This window comes from Lactuca virosa, chromosome 5 (genome assembly GCF_052849685.1).
Source record: "Lactuca virosa cultivar CGN04683 chromosome 5, Lactuca_virosa_CGN04683_v6, whole genome shotgun sequence".
In the NCBI taxonomy this organism is placed as follows: domain Eukaryota; kingdom Viridiplantae; phylum Streptophyta; class Magnoliopsida; order Asterales; family Asteraceae; genus Lactuca; species Lactuca virosa.
Window position 1 is genome coordinate 313659719 of NC_136430.1, and position 20474 is coordinate 313680192.

Genomic DNA, 20474 nt, shown 5'->3' on the forward strand with positions numbered 1-20474 from the left:
TATAGGAGTATTTTAGCTAGAGCCGAATACAGTATAGAGATTCATTCCAATTGTTGCTACTTATTTCTTCCTAGCGATAATTTACTTGCACTGGTAACCATTCTCTGTTTATCGCTTAGTAGAACACTTTATCTATCAGGATGAGATATATCTTGTTTCATATCTCTTAATTTAAGATCTAGGGGACTTACCATCCTCTTCTTCCTGATTATTTTTAGAAAAGATGCCTCCTAGAAAGAGACCCAGCAGGAAGAACAACGACCCTCCGCCGCCACCACCTCCTCAGTTCGATCCTGCCATGTTCCAGGCAGCAGTTACAGCCGCCGTGACTGCAGTAATGGCACAAGTAAACCCCGGTGGGGCTAGCGGATCTGGAGGTGGTACTTATCCCCAGAATCTCGGTGATCAGGTACATCAAAAGGACTGTTCCTATAAGGATTTTATGAATTCGAAACCCAAATCCTTCGACAGCAATGGAGGAGTCATTGCCTTAACCCGATGGTTCGAGAAGATCGAATCCATTTTCGAGATTTGCGCTTGTTCCGAGGCAAACAAGTTGAAGTTCGCCGCTTGCACCTTCACCGACAGAGCACTGACCTGGTGGAATGGTCGAGTTAAATCCCTAACTCTGTCGGTAGCGAATGCCATGGGTTGGGAAAGCTTAAAGGAACTCATCCTTGCTGACTACTGCCCAAGGGGCGAGATGCAGAAATTAGAGCACGAGCTCTGGAACCTGAAGATGAAGGGTTCCGACATTTCCGCTTACATAGCTAGATTCTGCGATCTGGCTCTTCTATGTCTGGGCATGGTCACCCCGGAAAGCAAAAAGATAGAAAGGTACATTTGGGGATTGACGCCCCCAACTCAAGGGAATGTTTTGGCTGTTAATCCTTCTACTTTTGACAGCGCCAAGTGCCTGGCGCAGGCCCTGATAGATCATGGGGTTGATCTTGATGAACTGACAGTCGCTCCCGAACCACCAAAGGCAAGTGGTCGGAAGAAAAAGTTCTGGAACAAACGAAAGAGGAAGTCTTCGCAGGAGCCCTCCAAGAAACAACAAACAGTGGCAGTCCACGCTGCTACTACTCCTGTTGCTGTTCCAACCACCCAAGAACCTGCCAGTAGGTATGCTGGTACTCTTCCAAAGTGCGACAAGTGCAACTTCCATCATCATGGGCAGTGCCGGGAGATGTTGTGCAACAGCTGTGGTAAGAAGGGATACACAGCTCGATTCTGCAAGGCACCAGTCCAACCAACCAATCAGGCTCCTGGAGCGGGCGCTGGTCAAGCCTGTTATGGCTGTGGGGAGGTTGAGCATTTCAAGAGAAATTTCCCCAAGGCAACAACAGTTGGCAACACAGGGAGAGTGCTAGCGATGGGACAGGAGGAGGCAGTTGCTGATCCCACCATTGTTATAGGTACTTTCCTCCTTGACAACTCTTATGCATGCATTCTTTTCGATTTTGGTGCGGAGAAGAGTTTTGTTAGTCATGCATTCAACCATCTACTCAAGTGTAAATCCCAACCTTTAACCGAAACATTTACCGTCGAGATGGCTAACGGAAAGAAAGAGAGCACTAACGACATATTCATAGGCTGTAGCCTTACCCTAAACGACCATTCCTTCCCCATCGATCTTATGCCAGTTTCCATAAAAAGCTTCGACGTCATCGTCGGCATGGATTGGTTGAGCCCCAATCGTGCTGATATCCTTTGTTATGAAAAAGCCATCCGTCTCAATCTACCCTCGGGTGAAGCCCTCATAGTTTACGGCGACAAACTCAGCTCGAACCTCCATATCATTTCATGCATTAAGGCCCAGAAATATCTGCGAAAGGAGTGTCATGCATTCCTAGCCCATGTCGTTAACGAAAAACAGGAATAGATCTATTCGTGACAGACAATCCCACACCTGAACTGCTAGCTACAGTTAGGCAATCATGCCTGGGGTGACAAATGTCATTTAACCGACACTTGAAGAACGTCGTAAAGGTCACTAGGTCATATCAAGCATGGTTATACGACTCACAATAGTATAAACTAACCATTTGTTTATGGGATTTCATTTTTCATTAGTTTTATTTTAAGAAATGAAACTACTATACATACTGGTGGTAGCCAGGGTTTTCAAATAGAACATACTATACATATTGGTGATAGCCAGGGTTTTCAAACAGAACATACTATACAAAGGTTTTTTACAAGAATACACACATACTACGATTGGTAGTAACCATACATACAAACTAATGTTTTTCCTAGACTACAACAGGATACGATAACAAACATTCATAGTTAATTCTATAATTACTTAGTTTAGGTATCAGGGCTACGTATGGAGAATATTCGATAGATTGTAGAACGTGTGGTTTCCGCCTCATTTCCTGTTACTTGTTTGGTTGTGGGCTTAGGGCATATCCATATAATCAACTGTCTGTTTGATATTGGTTTATACATGGCTAGCATGAACTAAGTGGTTATAGATGGAACTGATATTATCACATTCTTACTAAAGAAAATATTGGATTTTCTTGGAAATACGAACATTTTTACAGAGTCATCAACAGGTTTTCATTACAAAAACATCGCTTATGAACTCACCAGCTTTATGTTGATACTCTTTCAAAACTGCTTGTATTCTCAGGGAATCAGTAGACAGGTACCTTCTGGAGTTTTGAGAAGACGAAGAGTATAGAGTCACGTCCTTTTCTTTTGATTATACTTTTGATGTATAAAAACGAGAATCAAACAAATGTAAATACCTTTTCATATATGTATTCAATGTTATGGTTGTGTTTACTATGATTACTATGATGCAATTGTTGTGATACTACATATGACGTCATCCACCCCCGAACGTTTTCGTCGTTCCGGTTTGGGGGTGTGACATGATGGATCAACAGAATCTGAATATGCGGCAGAGGAGATGGCTTGATGTAGTAAAAGATTATTATTGTGAGATTTTGTACCATCCCGGAAAGGCCAATGTGGTGGCTGATGCCTTGAGTCGTAAGGAGGCAAGTGCTCCGATCCGAGATGTTTTCCTAAGGATGACGGTGGTTTCGCCTCTATTGGATATGATAAAGGAGGCTCAGGTGGAGGGACTGAAGAAGGAGAACTGCAAGGTTGAGCGGATCCGGGGGCAGATTCCATTATTTTTTCGAGACAGTCGGGGTTTATTGACTCAGTGTGACAAAGTTTGGGTACCGGCATCAGGGGGCGTGAGACAAAAGATCTTGGAGGAGGCGCACAAATCCAAGTTTTGTATCCATCCGGGGGCCACAAAGATGTATCGAGACTTGAGATTGAGTTATTGGTGGCCCTGCATGAAACAGTAGGTTGCCTGGTTTGTTGAGCAGTGTTTGACCTACAGGAAGGTCAAAGCCGAGCATCAGAGGCCCCACGGCAAGGTTCAGCCCTTGCCTATCTCCACATGGAAATGGGAAGAGATTACTATGGATTTTATCACGAAGTTGACCAGGACGGCTCGGGGTTGCGTATTTGATTTCGGAGGGAGTTGGGATACTTACCTTCCATTAGCAGAGTTCTCATATAACAACAATTATCATGCTAGTATTGACCGACCCCCGTTTGAGATATTGTATGGTCGGAGGTGTAGGACTCCAGTTTGTTGGGGTGAGGTTGGGCATCGAGTCATGGGAAGCACCGAGGTGGTGCTTAAGACCACCGAGTTGATTCAGCAGGTGTGCGACAGGTTGCGGGTCGCGCAGAGCCATCAGAAAAGCTATACTGACCGGCGTCGTTCGGATCTAGAGTTTCAGGTGGGAGATTTTGTGTTGTTGAAGGTGTCACCTTGGAAGGGTGTTATTCGGTTTCGGAAGAGGGGTAAGTTGGGGCCCCGATTCATTGGTCCGTTCAGGATTTCTGCCCGAGTCGGCAGGGTTGCTTTTCGATTGGATCTTCTGGATGAGCTGGTCCAGATTCATAACACCCTCCATGTGTCTCAGCTTCGGAAGTGTGTTTCTGACGAGACCGCAGTTATTTCTTTGGACGACATTCAGGTGGATGAGAGCCTGAATTATATTGAGAAGCCCGTTACAGTTTTGGATAGGAAGACTAAGGCCCTTCGTAACAAAGATGTGAAGCTAGTAAAGGTGCAATGGCAGCATCGAAAGGGCTCGGAATGGACATGGGAGCCGGAGAATGAGATACGAGAGCATTACCCAGAGTTTTTTGCGTCTACGGACTTCAAGGACGAAGTCTAGTTCAAGTGGGGGAGAGTTGTAACACTCCAAATCAGGTAATCATTCTTTTCCCTTTAAATGAAGTAAATTTTGCATAAAGGGTCCCTTTTTGTACGTTGCACGTACTTAATTGTACACTTAGCATACTATGGAGGAAGGATCGCGAAGGAGCATCGCGTACGTGATGGTACGTCGGGTCGGGCGTATGTTGTTGATGGCCAAACCCTAAATTTCGGACTTGTAGCCTATTTAATCATCCTTAACTCATTTGAGCATCGCCCTAGCCAGCCTCCATCACTCTCAATCGTCCCTAAAACCCTAAAATCATTAGTGTGTGTTTCTTGAGCTTGTGAGTGCCTCTAATACCATATTCTTGGTGTGTTAGCTAAATGGAAGAAGAGGAAACAAGCTTGAACGAGGAAATGGCTTCTGGATCTTGCATTTAGAGCATCTTAGGAAGCTTGAGGAGGTAAAAAGCTTTCTCCTTGGTTATCATTGTCATTTCTAGAGCTATGGTTTTTTATGTAGTTCCCCTTTTGAGTTCATGAATCATTTCTTGGGAGTTTGAGCAACTCCAGAGACTATGGATGGTAGATCTGAGGTCCTTTAGCTCGTCCATGTCATAAAAATGCAGACTTGTTGGTTGTTTTAACCCCATGCATGAGTTAAGACCCTTGGAAAGGTCTTAATGGGTTGTAAAAGGTTGTTGGGAGCTTATGGGGCATGCAAAGGCATAAAGTTGCCAACTTTGTGCCTTAGGACTCTTCAAACGACCTAGATCTGAGTTTGGAACGTAAGGTCTTCATGCATTAAGCACTTAATGAAGAATGTGCTTATTCTGTTTGTACGTTAGGCATACCAACCTGTACGTTGCACGTACAGTCAAGAGCTCAGTACGCTGAGCGTACTTCTGAGGAGCGTCGGGCGTACGCTCAGTTGTGAGATTTGGGCTTCGGTGGACTTGTGGACCATTTGGACTTCACTTTGCTTTTGGGCCTGGACCGTAGGATGATATTGGGCCTTGGGAATCTCTATGGGTTTTTGGTGTTTGGGTTGGGCCTATGTGGGGCATGAGTCCCATTATAGTTTGGACTTGAATTTTGGGCCCATTGTTTTAAGTAGGCTTTTGGGCTCTTAGCTGAATTTGTGTCATATATCTAATTAGGTTAATTTGTATATTTATACCGTTGGGGATTTGGGCTGCTAGTCGAGTTATATCGTGTTCAACATACTGAGGTGAGTCTTCTCATCATACCAATGGGTTGAAGGCACCAATGCCGACCATTAATAGATGTGTAGCGAGTAGTTGATATTCATTGTATGCTTAGTTGTACTGATTGATTTATGTGAAGACCATGGGGGGGCCCATGACACCTGGTTATCAGACTCTGAGGGGAGCCCAGGGCATTCCAGGTCAAGACCATGAGGCGAGCCCATGGCACTTGGTTATTAGACCATGGGGGAGACCATGGCATTCCAAGTAAAGACCATGGAGGGAGTCCATGGCAATCTATGTTTGCATATTTGTTGTATGGTTTCATGTGAATATATGTGTTGGGTATTTTGGGGAAAACTCACTAAGCATTAGCTTATAGTTTGTTGATTTTTTCAGGTACTTCGAGATCTAAGGGAAAGGGCCCGATATGATGGCGCAGCACGCACTCTCCAGTAGTTTGTTATGGACACTCTGATCTTTTGAATAATTTAATTGATGTAATGGATTTTTGAGAAACACTTTATGGTTGGAACTTACAATTAAGGAACATGGATTTCTTTTTAAATGAAATTTTTTATTTGAAAAATTGGGTTGTTGCATGAATTTTAACCAGAACTACTGTAACGAGTTTATTGACTTGAAAACTATGGAACTAATACTCGCATATTGATGGCGGGCTTATTGAAAGGCTTGCTTATATTCCATCTTACTAGATTATAATGAACACTAGGACATCTAATAGCCCTCTCGTAAGGCTCTAACTACATTACCTATATCGAGGTACAACTATTGTTCGAGCAATTCGTTCACGGTATATCGTGACACTTATGTAACTACTGGGATTTTGATGACAGGTCGCTCTTGTAATTATCCCCCCTCCTCGGGTCTGAAGACTCACAATCAATCCTTTGGTAGTCTTAAAGACTCACAACCATTATCTAACTGTCCTAAAGGACCTATTCATTCTCATTCCTTGAAATCTACTTATCACAATAGATCTTTGCCTTTTAACCTTTGAGACTATAACTGATTTAGAGGTTTTTAATCTACATTATACGATGCTAAAGTCTAACTATGTCTATCTATAATGTTAAATTTTGATCCTAGTTTTATATTAATTCTTATGTTTATCGACTAAAGGAATAACTAAACTAAACATGTAGTCTACCGTGAAGCCTAATATAACATTGAAGCATTACCATATGTTTAATGGGCATAGTTCTTGTCGAATGCTCCCCTCCTATAGCTCTCTAATCATACTTACGAAAACACTCTATCTCTAAGTTTGGTATATGTCTTGAGTACTTGACGCTTTTTATGGCAATCTATGCGACCTACGGAATTTATTATCTAACTAATTCTCAATGTATTTTTAAAGTTATATTTTTATAGGCTTAGACTGTTAAAGTCTGTATGAAAATCATAACTCTCTCATACAATATCCGTTCTCGACTGTCTTTATATCAGCGGATAGGTATTGACGAGATCTTCAACTCTCGTTTAGATTGTTTTTCCTAACAATCAAACGATCTTAATTTTGGTTTCTGTGTCGCACGCTGCTATGCTGCAACTTCTAAAAATTATAACTTCCTCTTATGAAGTCGGATTTGGACGCTTTCTATATGCACGCTCTCGGTTTTACAATTACTATGACTTTTTTAAGAATATTTATTATAAATCGTCTTCTATCAAAAACTTTTATTTACGTGACTGGTCGTGTATACTGTAAGGAGAAAATGGGGTGTTACAGAAATCTTTCACGGATCTTAAACATCTCTGTAGATTTACATATCTTGAACGCCTTGGGACTTTTCCAGCATATTTAACATATTTCAAACACTTTACACGTTTTGTCTGTTTCTTACAGTAAAATATTTAGAACATGTTTTTCTTTACATTCCATATATAATTGAAATTCAGAATATCTCAAGAATATAAAACATTTAAAATATTTAATTGCATCTATATTTTATCTTTAAGATCTTGATTGTTCTTCTAGATCTTCAGTATCTTTAAGATCTTGAAAATTCTTGAAGATCTTCAGTATCTTTAAGATCTTGAAAGTTCTTCAAGATCTTCAACACTTTTCAACATCTTGAGCAGATTACAATTTTTTTTTCCTAAATTCTTTTGACAAAACATCATGCCTCACATACTAATTTAGTTACAAAATTATTAGTTAGATTTTTGACCAAAACACCTGATTATACCAAAAATGAATTGATGGAGAACTTTGGTTCTAAAATTAAACTGAATCGTCCATGATCTTTCTATTAAAAAACATAAGATAAGCGAGACACAAATTGTACATGGTGTCATTGATCTCATCTATTGTAACCATAGATTGAGGTATGTCACCTAACCAACCCTCCCTATTATAACACTAAGGAATTGATTGTTCATTCTAGACTGAAACTTAGGATATATCAATCTATATCAAGCATCAGTGGTCGAGTTATTCTATCAAGCAAGCCATTCTCTAATAATTATTTCAAGAAGGGGGAGAATCACATGTTGAGGGAGAGCATAAAAATTTGAGGCACATGTTGAGTGGGAGCATGCATCTTCAGAATCATCTCAGCTCCCTGTTGAGTGGGAGCATGGCATCAAGAAGCTTCATGAAGACCCGTAGAAGTCCAAGCCCTGAAGAATGAAGATAACATCCTTACGTGTTAAGGATTGTTTTGAAGATTGGATTTCCATAACAGAAGTCTCCCAGTTTGTATAGGATTGTGTTTCCATGTTTATCTGTCATGTATATAAGGATAAATCTTTAGGTCGTTTGTTATATATTGATACCCAATTGTGTAAGCGGTTATCGATCAAGAGTGTGTATGTAATCAAAGTTTGTTCTCTGATTACAAACTGTAATCAAGAGTGTGTATATAGATAGTATTGTGTTTCCATGTTTCTCTGATTACATAATATTTTGGTTTCATTACTCTTTCCTGTTATTGTTTCTATTCGTATTCTTTACTTGTTGAATTTGTTGGTTAGGGACCAACATGGGGTAAAGCCATTAAGGTTATTCATGGAGTTGGGATGATAAATCAACTCCATGATTTTAGCGTTATTCCGTAGTATTTAAAGAGTTGTGTGAAATGGTTCAAGTATATTTTTATGGAAAGAGAGGTGGGTTTGAGATGTTCCTTTAATGTATAGTTTCCCTGGACTCTTCCTTTTGGAAACAAATCGGATTGTTTGGTTGTAGATCGTAAATAAGAAAACACATGGGAGTTAGATGGCGGCGACATCTTAGACGTTGAGCCGACACAGATCGAATGGAAAGGTTGTATAAAGTCTTGCAGAATGTCTCTTTTTCAGATCATCGTGATGACTAGAGCCGCAATTTGAATAATACAACTATTTTACGATAAATTCGACAAGAAAAACTATAGATGATGTAAATCATCCTAATAGTTCGGTGATCACGAGATGGAATAAATTCACCCCTAAAAAGTAAACATTTTGTTTGGAGAACTCGTTTGATAAAGTGTCTTTGTGTGCAAACTTGGTGGATAGAGGTGTAGAAGTCCCTTTCTCGTTGTGCCCGATTTGCTTGAATTCTTTAGAGTGGATTGACTTATTACATCTCCCGGGCATGAAACGCAATGCAGTGGATGTGATAACTATGAAAACATTTGGTACTTTCGTAATTGCTTGGTGTTTGGGACGCGAAGGATGAGATGTGATTCGCTTTTTGCAGCAATTGGTAAATTTCCGTTCACTTGGTTTGTGAATAGGAATAGTAAATTAAATTTTAATTGGGCCTCGTGGGTTCTTATCTTAATAAGAGGAGGCTATTCATATCATCATATGTAATTGTTTTTTTTTTCTTTTTCTGGCTTTTATATTTATGTATAATCATTGAGGTGTTCAAAAGAAAATAATTTTAAGTTCGATTTTTCTTATCCAACTATTTCACAAGATGGAGGTGGGTAACCCCTTTGATTAATGTTGCATTAGTGAAGACGGGCTCATGTGGCCTACCATATTCATTGCCTTACAATAATAGCATTCACCTCGATATCAAACACTTAAAGGATATGACAATCAAGTCCTTTTGAATCATAAGTGACAATTTAGGTGGGTCGGATAGAATCATCAATAATAATTGATCGTTAAAGAGTATTTTAAAAATAATGAAATCTATTTTTATAGCAGTAGGCAATACAACCTCCTTGTCAAGGCTGACATTATGGGTTACATAATTCTTCTATCGATAATTATATGTATTGTGTGGTAGCCAAAACAATGGTGGTATTTTTATCGTTTGAAGGTAACCACTTTGAGTTAGGTCTTTCTTTGTTCTTTTTCAAAGTTAATATTTAAATGTGAACAAAAACTACCAATAAAGGCCCAATATTTTTGAATAAATCAATTGAGAAGGTATCCTCCCTCCCTCACTCACTCACTCACTCACTCACTCACTCACTCACTCACTCTCTTTGTTTTAAAAAAAAGATTACTTATTGCTCCGTCGCGCAGCATTTGGCTCTTCGCAACCGTTTGTTTTTCAGAAGACTTCTGACTTAAAAACTGTTATGCGTGTGCTGCGTGACACAGCAGACCCTCTGCTTCAAACATCTTCACTCCTTACTTTAACCTATTACAGCAGTCTACAGATGTTAAAAAACAAACAGACTTATTATTACATGCTGCAGCCGTTTGGTCCAAACAGACTTATTATTACATGCTGCAGCCGCAGAGGATTCCAGAGGTGATCCGCAGACGTCATGCATTTTCGCTTCGAAGAAACAAACGGCACCTCAATCACTCACTCATGGGGTGCTTGAGCATACCATGCCTTCAACTTTAGGCTATTCTCTCACCACATCAACACCACATCAGCATACTTTCCTCACACCCCACAAAAGGACTACTTCCTAAAGCTAGTGATACAAATCTTAATGTATGAGAAAAAAAATAGAAGAGAAAGAAATAAAAGAAATGAGGGGAGAAGGGTTCGGTGGTGCCTGCCCACTCGACCTCCTCAAGCTCGAGGTCCAAGCACCTAACTGTCATGGTATAGCCGAACTGACCCCGAGCTCTACATAGTAGTTATTAATTTCTACAATTTCCAGAAAATACTTGACATATAATCATTTTTTGAAGACCAGTTTTTGTCCTAATCCTTAACCAGTCCATATCAAGTCCTAAGTTTCAAAAAGATTAGTCATAATCATTGGTCCCAATCTTATTAAATACACATCACAATCAAGTCTTAAATAGTCGACATGACACTCAACCTATAAAACCGAACTTATCTTTTGGAAATTTAAACAAGTTATATCTCAATAGACATTTTAGTAAAATTAGTTAGTATTAAACTTAACGCAATATGATGTAATGAAAATATATATCCATTTGCAAAAAGAAACAACGAAAACTTGAGCTTATAATAGAGTTTTTTTTTCTTTTTTTTTACTTCAAAAACACAATAACATCTCAATAACAACTGTTGGACAACAAAAGAAAGCCATTCATTCCTATTTCCTTTCTTTACCCATTTCATTCATTCATCTGAAAACCCTAGAGTTAATTTTTTTTTTTTTTGTTCTTTATTCTATTCACAAGCTAATTTGGTGTCAAAGCTGCTTAAACAAATAGCAAAAGCTTGAAATGCTGATAAAGGGTACCGATAATCCATGGTGAACATATCTTTCCCAACTTTACCAAACTGCAATATCACTTTCTCATGCTCCGGCTGCCCCCCTGCCTGAGCCTGAGAAGACGACGAAGGTGGTGGTGCCGCCGCCACTACTGGCGGCGGTTGGGCGGCGATCAACTGAAAGTTTTTCACAGAAGCAATCGTCACCCGCCCTTTGAAATTCAAACACCAGCATTGCAGCTGCTCGTGCCACCTAGGCGCCTTGTTCTTCAACACCAAGGGCATTTTCGACTTTTCACCATCCGGAACATCATTCGACATGGCGGCACCGACGATTTCGGAAAACCGGGAGCTGCTGAAATCGGTGGAGCGGTCGAGGGATTTCGAGAAGGAAATGCTCCGGAAAGAATCCGATAAGGAATTCGAATTTGAAAGAGGAGGAAGGAGGGCCTCTGGCTGACCTGGCACGGTGCCACCTGGCACGAGTGCTGACGTGGGTATCGAGTGCATGATGCAGTGCATCCTACGTGGACCCCGTGTACCGAGTACATTGAGTTCGTATTTGATATGGGCAATATTGTAATTTCCGTTTGGGACTTTCGGTGAGACTTTTTTGGTGTAAAATCTTCGACTCGATCTGCCAGGTGGCGGGATTGAAGCCCTGGAATGCGGGGGCTGCGTGTCGTATATTATAAACTTTGTTCCAAGAAAATTAGATCTGAAATATAAAAACAGTAAATTCAATTTCTCTTTTTACTTAATAATAAAAAAAATAAAAAACTCTATACCTGAGTTTTCCAATATAAGTGCTACTTGATCTTGAAATATTTTCAGCATCCATGGATATGACATATTCAGTGCAAGTAGTTCTTCGAGTTCTTTTAGCAGATAGTAAAAATTTACCATTTTCAACTAGCAATGCTGCTGTAAAAAACCAAATTTCAGTAACTTTTTTAAGAAAAAAAAAATTATAGATTTATATCAACCAATTTATAAGCTCACCAGGGGTAAGGCAAAGGAAAAGATGATATGTCAGATTGGATTTGTCCCTCTTAATGAAACATTGGATAGTGGTGTCACGTGGTCCCGGCTGGATAGGTAAAAAAACAACCATTAGAAACTAAGACTAAATGCAAGAAATAGCAATTTACTTTCATTTACTTTAAGACATTATAATTTGAAAAATCTAACCAATTATAAATTATAAATTTATAATATTAAATACCTGTTTTAAGGAAACCGGGAAAGTGAGCTTCCCAGAGGATTCAGGGGTTCTGACAATTTCTTTACACATGCTTCTCCAAGATCTACAAACAGCAGCACAAGCCACCACATGTTTTCTTTGAGGCCAAGTACTTTCACTCTCTTCTAATCTTTTAATCACATCACAGAGAAGCTCAGGTGGAAGATTAGCCCACCTACTGTTTTGGACAACAATGGAGGCTTGATTATCGCTTGAATTTGAATCATTTACAGATCCTTGAGATTTTCCTCTTACATCAAAACTCCGCCTTGATATGCTCCCAAATCCATCTCTCACATCACGCATTATACTCCGGAACGACATTTGGAAAGAGGAAATGAAAGGGGAGTCGGTTTTTTATGGAGATGAGAAAAGATTTGACATTTGAATCTGGCAAAATAATCAGAAGATTGTGGAGTGTTAGTGGGATTAAAAAAGTGGAAAAAAAGAAAAGAGATAAGAAGAAAAGAAGGTTTCACATGGTGTACCTTTATCAGGGACTAGACTTTTTCTATTTTTAAAACATATGCTTTCTGGTTTCAATTTAAAGTTGGTCAATTTATGGAACTAATCAGCGAAAGAATCCTAAGAACTACAAAGTTTTGAGTTTTGACCCTTTCATCCGTCATCACGTGAGTGAAACTGGTCTTGTATGCATATAAATTATACGAATTTAGAAGGGAAGATTGAAGAAGGGTTTTTGGCAATGAAAAGGTTGAATTAAAGTTACCAGGAATTTTGAAATTTTTTTTTTTCTTGTTCTTGTTTTGGAAACTGGGAATCGACTAGATTCTCATGTTTCCCAAACGAATATCATCAAAGTACAACTGTGAAAAGTGAAAAAGAACTGAACTTAGAAAAAGAAAAAGAAAAGAACACTCGAAAAACGAACCTGATTATGGTAAAAGCTAAAACACCATCGAATCAGCACAGCAAAGAGCTTGCGATGAAGATCTGAAGAATCCATGTGAAAGTATAAGCAAAATGTCAACCGAAAGATAAAACCCATGAAATCAAAACCACAAGCTTTTCCGTGCGGAATCGCCGATTATATAAAGATGTTGATTAGAAAAAGGGGGAATTTTTTATTTTTTTTTCGATTTCTTTCTCATCCAAAAACCCATATTGGGTTCAAATTACAGTAAATAACGAACAAATTATGAATAATAATGCAAGATCAGAGATCTATACGCCTATACCTTATGCGAACAAAAAAAATTCTCGAAACCCTTCAGTAATCTGATGATGGGTGCAGATATGTTAGTCGTGTGCGTCTATCCGAAAATCTTTCTGTGAGAACTTTCTACAAACAGATGGAAGGCAAGAAATAAGCAAATCAGACTCAAGACCAAAAGGGAAGTTCACAACATCTCTCGAAAACCCTCACCGGACTTAAAACCAACATTAGATCTAGCTCAACTAACAGGGGAACAAGAAAGGGGGAAAAGTAAGAAAAAAGTCTATGGTGATTAAAATATTGATTCTTTTAAATATAATCATATAAAACTAAGACTAGTAGTGTATATTTTAATGTGAATCGGAATAATCAAAGAAGGGTGTGACATAAACAAAAACAGATAAACATCATCAATGATTTATATAATACCGGCTGCTGCTACAGATGCAGATAAGTCGATGATCGAAAGCAAACACAAACACGCATGAGGAGATTATGAAATTGGGACTTTTCTTGGCAGTTTCTTGTTTTGTTGAGGAAGGAAAGGAAACTCGAGTGGGGTTGGTGCGGTCCTTGCCTCTTGGCCATTTCCCTGCGTCAACGGTACTTATTATGACTCCCAACAATCAACGGGAACAATTGAATGCACGATGCACCCCATCAAAGTTTATTCAACAAATAAAAATATTGGGTTGAATGTGATATTATTTTTGAATTGACAATTTGTTATTGTTATTTGATATGATATTTTACTTTTTATTTTTAATAATATTATCAGATTAATGATTTCATGTTTAACAAGTAAACTAAAAGTAAAATAATTTTATAGATCAGAATCAATAGTAGGGTATTAAAGGTCAATGTTATAAAAGTCATATATTTTAAGCATCATTGGCAATTAGCATCAACAATTTTAGGGGGTGTTTGGATAAATAGTTTTTAGCTTATTAGCTTATTGCTTATTTGCTTATTGGGGTGGGAATAAACACTTGTTTAAAATATGTTTGGATTAGCTTATTGCGGTGGAAATAAGCAATAATCAATAAGCATGTTAAGTGTTTGACAAACAAAACAGCTTATATGAGTAAAATGACCAATAAACAATAAGCAATAACCATTCCCCCCTGCTTATTAAAATCAGCTTATTTGGCTTATTCATACCGCAATAAGCTGATTTTTAAAGACTTCTATCCAAACACTTAAAGACTCTCTTGCTTATTAAAATCAGCTTATCTGTCATTAGTTTAGGAAGCCCTTAAAAATAATAAATTATAAAATATTATATGGATCATAATATTTTATAATATTTTATCTTCGTTGTTTCAAAACTGATAAATGTCATTATAGTTGGTTAATGTTTGGCTTCTGATACCGATTAGGTACTTATTTGTTTTTTTTTTTCGCACAATAAGTTATTTAAGTTTTATTTGACTTGTCAATTAAGTCATTTAGACGCAATTTAGCATGCTAACCGGTTTTGGGACAAGTGGAAGACAACTCATCCTAAGTGTGTTTACGATGCATCGATTCCAACTATAAGGTTATTGCCTTATATTGATTGTCTTCTCATTCCTTATTCTCTTAAGCTACAAAAAAAAAAAAAAAAAAAAAAAAAAAAACTTAATATGACATCCTTAAATTTCACGGACAAAAAAGACCGATTTATTTATACTTATTTAAATCAAAGTATCATTTTTAAAGATTATTATTGTGAAATTTGTTCCAAAAAATATGATAATAATATTATCAAAACATTTCGAATAAATGTATTTTATGTATATTGAAAACGTTGGCATGTCATCGTCAATACAGTACATAAGCATAAACGAAAATAATACAAGCCTTACACTAGTTTATATAAACTATGGGCCTATAAGCGTCCTTAAATCGCTCATCATAACATCACACTTGTGCTCTCGTGCCACTACCTGTATTATAAGAAACTGAGTGGGTCAGACTTGGGGTCTGCTGACCACATAGGGTTTTCAACCCATAATAATTAATTTAATTTCATCAAAACATTCAATCTGATTACTCATTCTCGTTATCCTCACTTCTGTCCCCTAAAGCATCTAATTCAGGGACCTATCATAAGGAATTTTCTTCGGGATAGACAATACTGCTTAGGGGATACCTTAGCAATATATGTCAATAAGGCAATTGGGGGGGATGGTGTACACCTGGTGAACACTTAGGGGTTATTTGGCAGGATCTGAATTTTTAAGAGATCTGAATTTCTAAGAGAGTCTGAAATTTTAAGAGCTGAATGTTTAACATGTTGTTTGGTTGGGACTTGGGACCTCTGAATTGTTGTGTTGAATTATTAAAATGATCATTTTACCATTCTGTTTTATTTTTTATTGAATTCAAGTGTTTGTTTATAAAATAACCTAATCAATTTCTTAAATAAGTATAAAAAAATATAAACACCATATAAAATCCAAATTTAGCATAAATCAAAATTAAACACAAATGCAAATCAAACATAAATATTTTTAAATCCACAAAATCATACTAAAATCCAAATAAAATCATACAAATTTAATTTGACCCCAACTGATTCGCAATCTGGTCACACAAATTATCCATGTATTAGTTGCCTTGTGGACCCCATTCCATATCGTATACGTTTTGGCCATCATTCTCTCCCCATTGTGTTTGACCATTGTTCTCCTCGAACGCCATAAATAACTCATCATTAATATTGCATTTCCTTATGAAATTACGGACTGCAAAACAAGCAACGATTATGTCTCTTTGCACTGAAAAAGGAAAAGGAGCCATTTAATTTAGGATTGGGAATCTCGCATTCAAAACATCGTAAGCGCGTTCAATAACATTTCTGAGTTGCGCATGTGCATGATTGAAGTTTTCTACCTTAGTTAACGCACGTCGTCGTCGATAATCAGATAACCAATACATCGTGTTGCGGTAAGGAGTCATAAATCCACAAGTGTTGGTATACACATGAGTGAAGGAAGTATTATATCTAGAAATTTTAAATCGCATTTCAGAATAAATTTAAAAAGAATTACAAACCTGGAGGAGGGAACAGACAGCCTGAAGTCGGGTTAAATGCAACTTATTTCAAAAATCGCGAATCATGTGTTATGCCCTCCCAACCGGCCCATACGAATGTGAATATCATATCAAAATACAAATTCCTAAAACATTTTGAAAGCATTCACCTTTTCTTCTTCCCCTGTAGCGAGTTTGTTGATCAGCAGGCACGACTGCATGTACAAGAGTTCCATCTAACGCACCTATTGCTCCAGGAAATATTTCTTTTAGCCTACTATGTTGTTCTGAGGAATTCACGGTTGCATTATAATGCGTTGGCACAATAACTTCTTTTGCAAATGATCATTGCATTTAGTACCTCATGAAAGCATCTATGAACAATTTCTGTGGAGTGTTGAAACCTTCGTTTGATAATCCTGAATCGTTTATTATGTGCTATAGTTGTCAAGAACATAGGCATCTTTTCTTCAATGCTTATATGCCTACTACTTTGCAACCAATTGTTTCGTCTAAAATGATTGCATAAAAGTACATACGCTTCACGTGAAAAACGCATCAGCTCATGATATTGTGTAGAAGTTCCATGTAACAATTCTTGTGTATATTGATGATCGCTCATTTCCAAATCATATCAATTGCTCTTCTAACTGTATTGGATGCTAGATTCAACCAATAGCAACATAGTAAAATGAAAAATGCAATTTCTTCATCCGGGGCTTACCCAAACTTGAAGCCCAAACTCCTAAACCCAACAGGCTGAGTACGCGGGGCGTACCCAACTGTACGCTCAGCGTACTCCGCCTTGACCAAGAACGCGATGCTGACCACCTACGCCCAACGTACGCCCTGGTACGCCCATCATACGTGGTGGCCATGCAAAACTTTGAATAAGAGCTTATTCCATTCAGTCCAAACGTCCAATAACCATATCCAAGTCCAAGAAGGTGCTCTTAACCATAAAGTTTCCAACTTTATGGTTATGCATGCATTATTAAGACCCAAAACAACCTCCTAGCTGGTCTTAACCACTAAGGACCTCTACACTTTTCATGCAAGCACTAAATAAGGCAAGAATGCATTTTTATGACTTGACACAACTCAAATCTTCTAAAAAGGTAGCTCCTTTGGTCTTAGAGTAACATTTACTCATTAAGTCCAAGAAAAGGGGACAAACTCATAAAACTCCATATGGATAGATCTCTAAGAAATACAAGTAAAGTTCAAGACTTTATACCTTCTAGAGCTTCCTAAAGAGATGAAGATCTCAAATCTACAAGCTTGAATCCCACACCAAAGCTTCTCAAAGAACCCTTTCATCTTTCTTCAACACTAAGAACACACACACACTCAAGCTCAACACACACAAGGGCTAGGGCTTGCAAAATCAACTCAAAGAGGGTGGAGGCTAAAAGGGTGAGGGAAATGAGGTTATAAGGGGGATTAAGTAGGGATCAAACCTAAAAATTAGGGTTTTCAATGTCTGATGAGTATGCCCCGCGTACTAGGGCGCGCCCTAGTACGCTAAGCGTACACACGTTCGCATGGCGTACTCCCATTCCTTCCAAATTACGGTTTTTCCATTAGGGCTTCTCATTGCTACTTCCTTCTATTACAGGGACCAAAATGGCATAAATTAAAACCATAAGGATGAATTTGAAAGCACCTGAATACCAGGGTGTTACATAATCCCTATTTAATAGATAATTGTAAAGTTTAATGGTCTATTACGTAGAAAAAAAACATAAGTAACTAAATAGGACCAAACACAAAATTTTATTGTGTTACGGTGACATTTTTCGCATTTCCAAATATAGAGACTTTTGTAAAAATTTATTATAAATATAGTGATTTTGTGATAGTTATCCAAAATGTAGTGATTTTTATGAAGTTTTCATTAATGGCCACATTGATAAAGTAATTATCTTTAAAATTAACTATGTTTTTTAACAGCTTGAAAAATCAATGAATATTTAGTTTAAAGAATATTTATGCTTACTAAATCATAATCCTTAGTTATATTGATTATGATACATTATATAACGGAGAAGGCATGAGATGTGAACTTGACACCTAAAAGAGTACATTCATTTGCAAAGGCTCTATGGAATCTTCAAAATCTATAAATGACAGATGATACTGATCAGCTTTTGATATTTATTTTGAGGTTTATTTTTTATACTTAAAAATGTAATGAAAAAGAGGATGAATTTTTTTAACTATATGAATTTAATGCATATCTCATATGTGTTTTCTTGATTCTTGATCATTTTTTTCGTTAATGTTTGTAGCTTTAATGTTGGTAGAGTAAAAGACGGCTTCCTTCCTTCCTTCAACTATGTATCGCAATAAATTGTCGTCTTCTATTAAATTCTAAAGTTATTATCATTTACAAATGAGATAATTCTCTTAATAGGAAAAGTTAATATACTCTTAACGGTATATAACCTTAGGTACCCAAACTTATCATAATACTTCGTTTTTTTTGATATATTCATTATAATGTTCTTAAACTTTAATCCCTAACTTATTTACTTTTAAGATTTTCGAAATTTCAGTGTTATATTCTTCTTACATCACATTTTTTTACTGAACACCTAGTAGACTATATATATTATAGTTGAAAATGAAAATTATGCAATAGGACGATGAATGTGAAATTTATAAAAATCTTGGAAGTAAATCAAGTTAGAAGTTGAATTATAAAAACATTGGACAATTACAATGTATATATGATACAAAACGACGTAGTAAAGTGAGTGTGGGTACCTAAATGTATATACCCTTAAAGGGTATATTCACTTTTATATATATATATATATATATATCAGTTTTGACACTTAAATATGATATCACCAAATAGTGTCACGTCATCATGTCATGTCACGTCATCAAAATCTGACAAGTTAGTATGTCATATCAGACCAGTTTGGTTATCCGGTTAAATAGTCAGATTTATAACAAATTAATAAAAAAATCCAGTTTGAATAATAAAATCATGTTATTAAAGTCGATTCTTTATAAAATTTTATTCCTTTTGTGTAATTTGCAATAATTAATTTACATGTTAATTAAATGTAAAAACCAAATATAGCAATAGCCAACAAATACATCACTATCATAGTCATTCACCAAATTTCTCCCGCATTAATCCTGAATTACTAATTGCTCAAACAAATTATTCTTCTAGAAAGATTTGACATCGTTATTGGTCTCTAATACAAATAAAATAAATTTAACACATTTAAGGCATGTGTACACACGATAAAAGGCAATGCTAGAATCGCACCAAAGTGGAGACCGTTTAGAGGTTATAAAATAATTTGATATGAAAATAACTTTTAGTATAGGATTTCTTCGATTATTTTAAATTATTCTTATAATGAAGTGTTAAAGCCCAACCTAATTATTCGATTAATGCTTTCAATAAAAGGCGCAATAGTTTATTAATACTTTTAATAGAAAGCTCAATTATTTAATCAATGTTTTTGATAAAGTAATATTTTTAATAAAAAATTACATAAAACATAGTTTCCCAACACCAACTTTATTAGTGATGTATAAAAAATATTTAAATTATAAATTAAAAATGTTTAATTTGGTTTGTCTTAACTAAGTAATTAATTTTTTTTATACATATCACATATACAAAAAAAATCGTACTTAAACATATCACATATACAAAAAAAAAATCGCACTTAAATTATCAGGTAATTGTTTGATTAGATTATATTAACATGACATGTATGTATGGGGTTTGTCTAGATTGTGTTGGACGTGCCACAACTAGCTGATAAGCTAACTTATTTTTCGAGTTTTTTAAGTTGTCATGTTTGACAAGCTAAAAAGTAGCTTATCATCTAGCTTTTTAAAAAACTATTTAGACTAACTTTTTAGGAGTTTTTTAAATTTTTTTCCAAATATATCCGTTCATTAATTATAAAACACATTATTTTAAATGTCATTTTATATTTTTCAGCTAGCTTTTCAGCCAGTTTACCGAA

The 20474-nt window shown here is 36.8% G+C and overlaps 1 protein-coding gene across 3 annotated transcripts; it reads right to left on the reverse strand.

Annotated features, from left to right (window-relative positions):
* Window positions 1-10801: 10801 nt before the first annotated feature.
* Window positions 10802-14061, reverse strand: LOC145115135 (tubby-like F-box protein 10). 3 transcript variants are annotated; one of them, XM_079051328.1, is made up of 7 exons: window positions 13882-14061; window positions 13475-13578; window positions 13168-13229; window positions 12258-12665; window positions 12035-12122; window positions 11821-11956; window positions 10802-11750 (listed from the first exon to the last, which is right to left on the reverse strand). In XM_079051328.1, exons 4-7 carry the CDS (start codon window positions 12597-12599, stop codon window positions 10988-10990), a joined length of 1329 nt encoding a protein of 442 aa, XP_078907454.1. In that variant the 5' UTR covers window positions 12600-12665; window positions 13168-13229; window positions 13475-13578; window positions 13882-14061; the 3' UTR covers window positions 10802-10987. The 3 variants fall into 3 exon arrangements, with proteins under 3 accessions (XP_078907454.1, XP_078907456.1, XP_078907457.1); XM_079051330.1 differs by lacking the exon at window positions 13882-14061 and having other exon boundaries at window positions 11821-11953; window positions 13475-13827; XM_079051331.1 differs by lacking the exons at window positions 12258-12665; window positions 13168-13229; window positions 13475-13578; window positions 13882-14061 and having other exon boundaries at window positions 11821-11953; window positions 12035-12146.
* Window positions 14062-20474: the final 6413 nt, after the last annotated feature.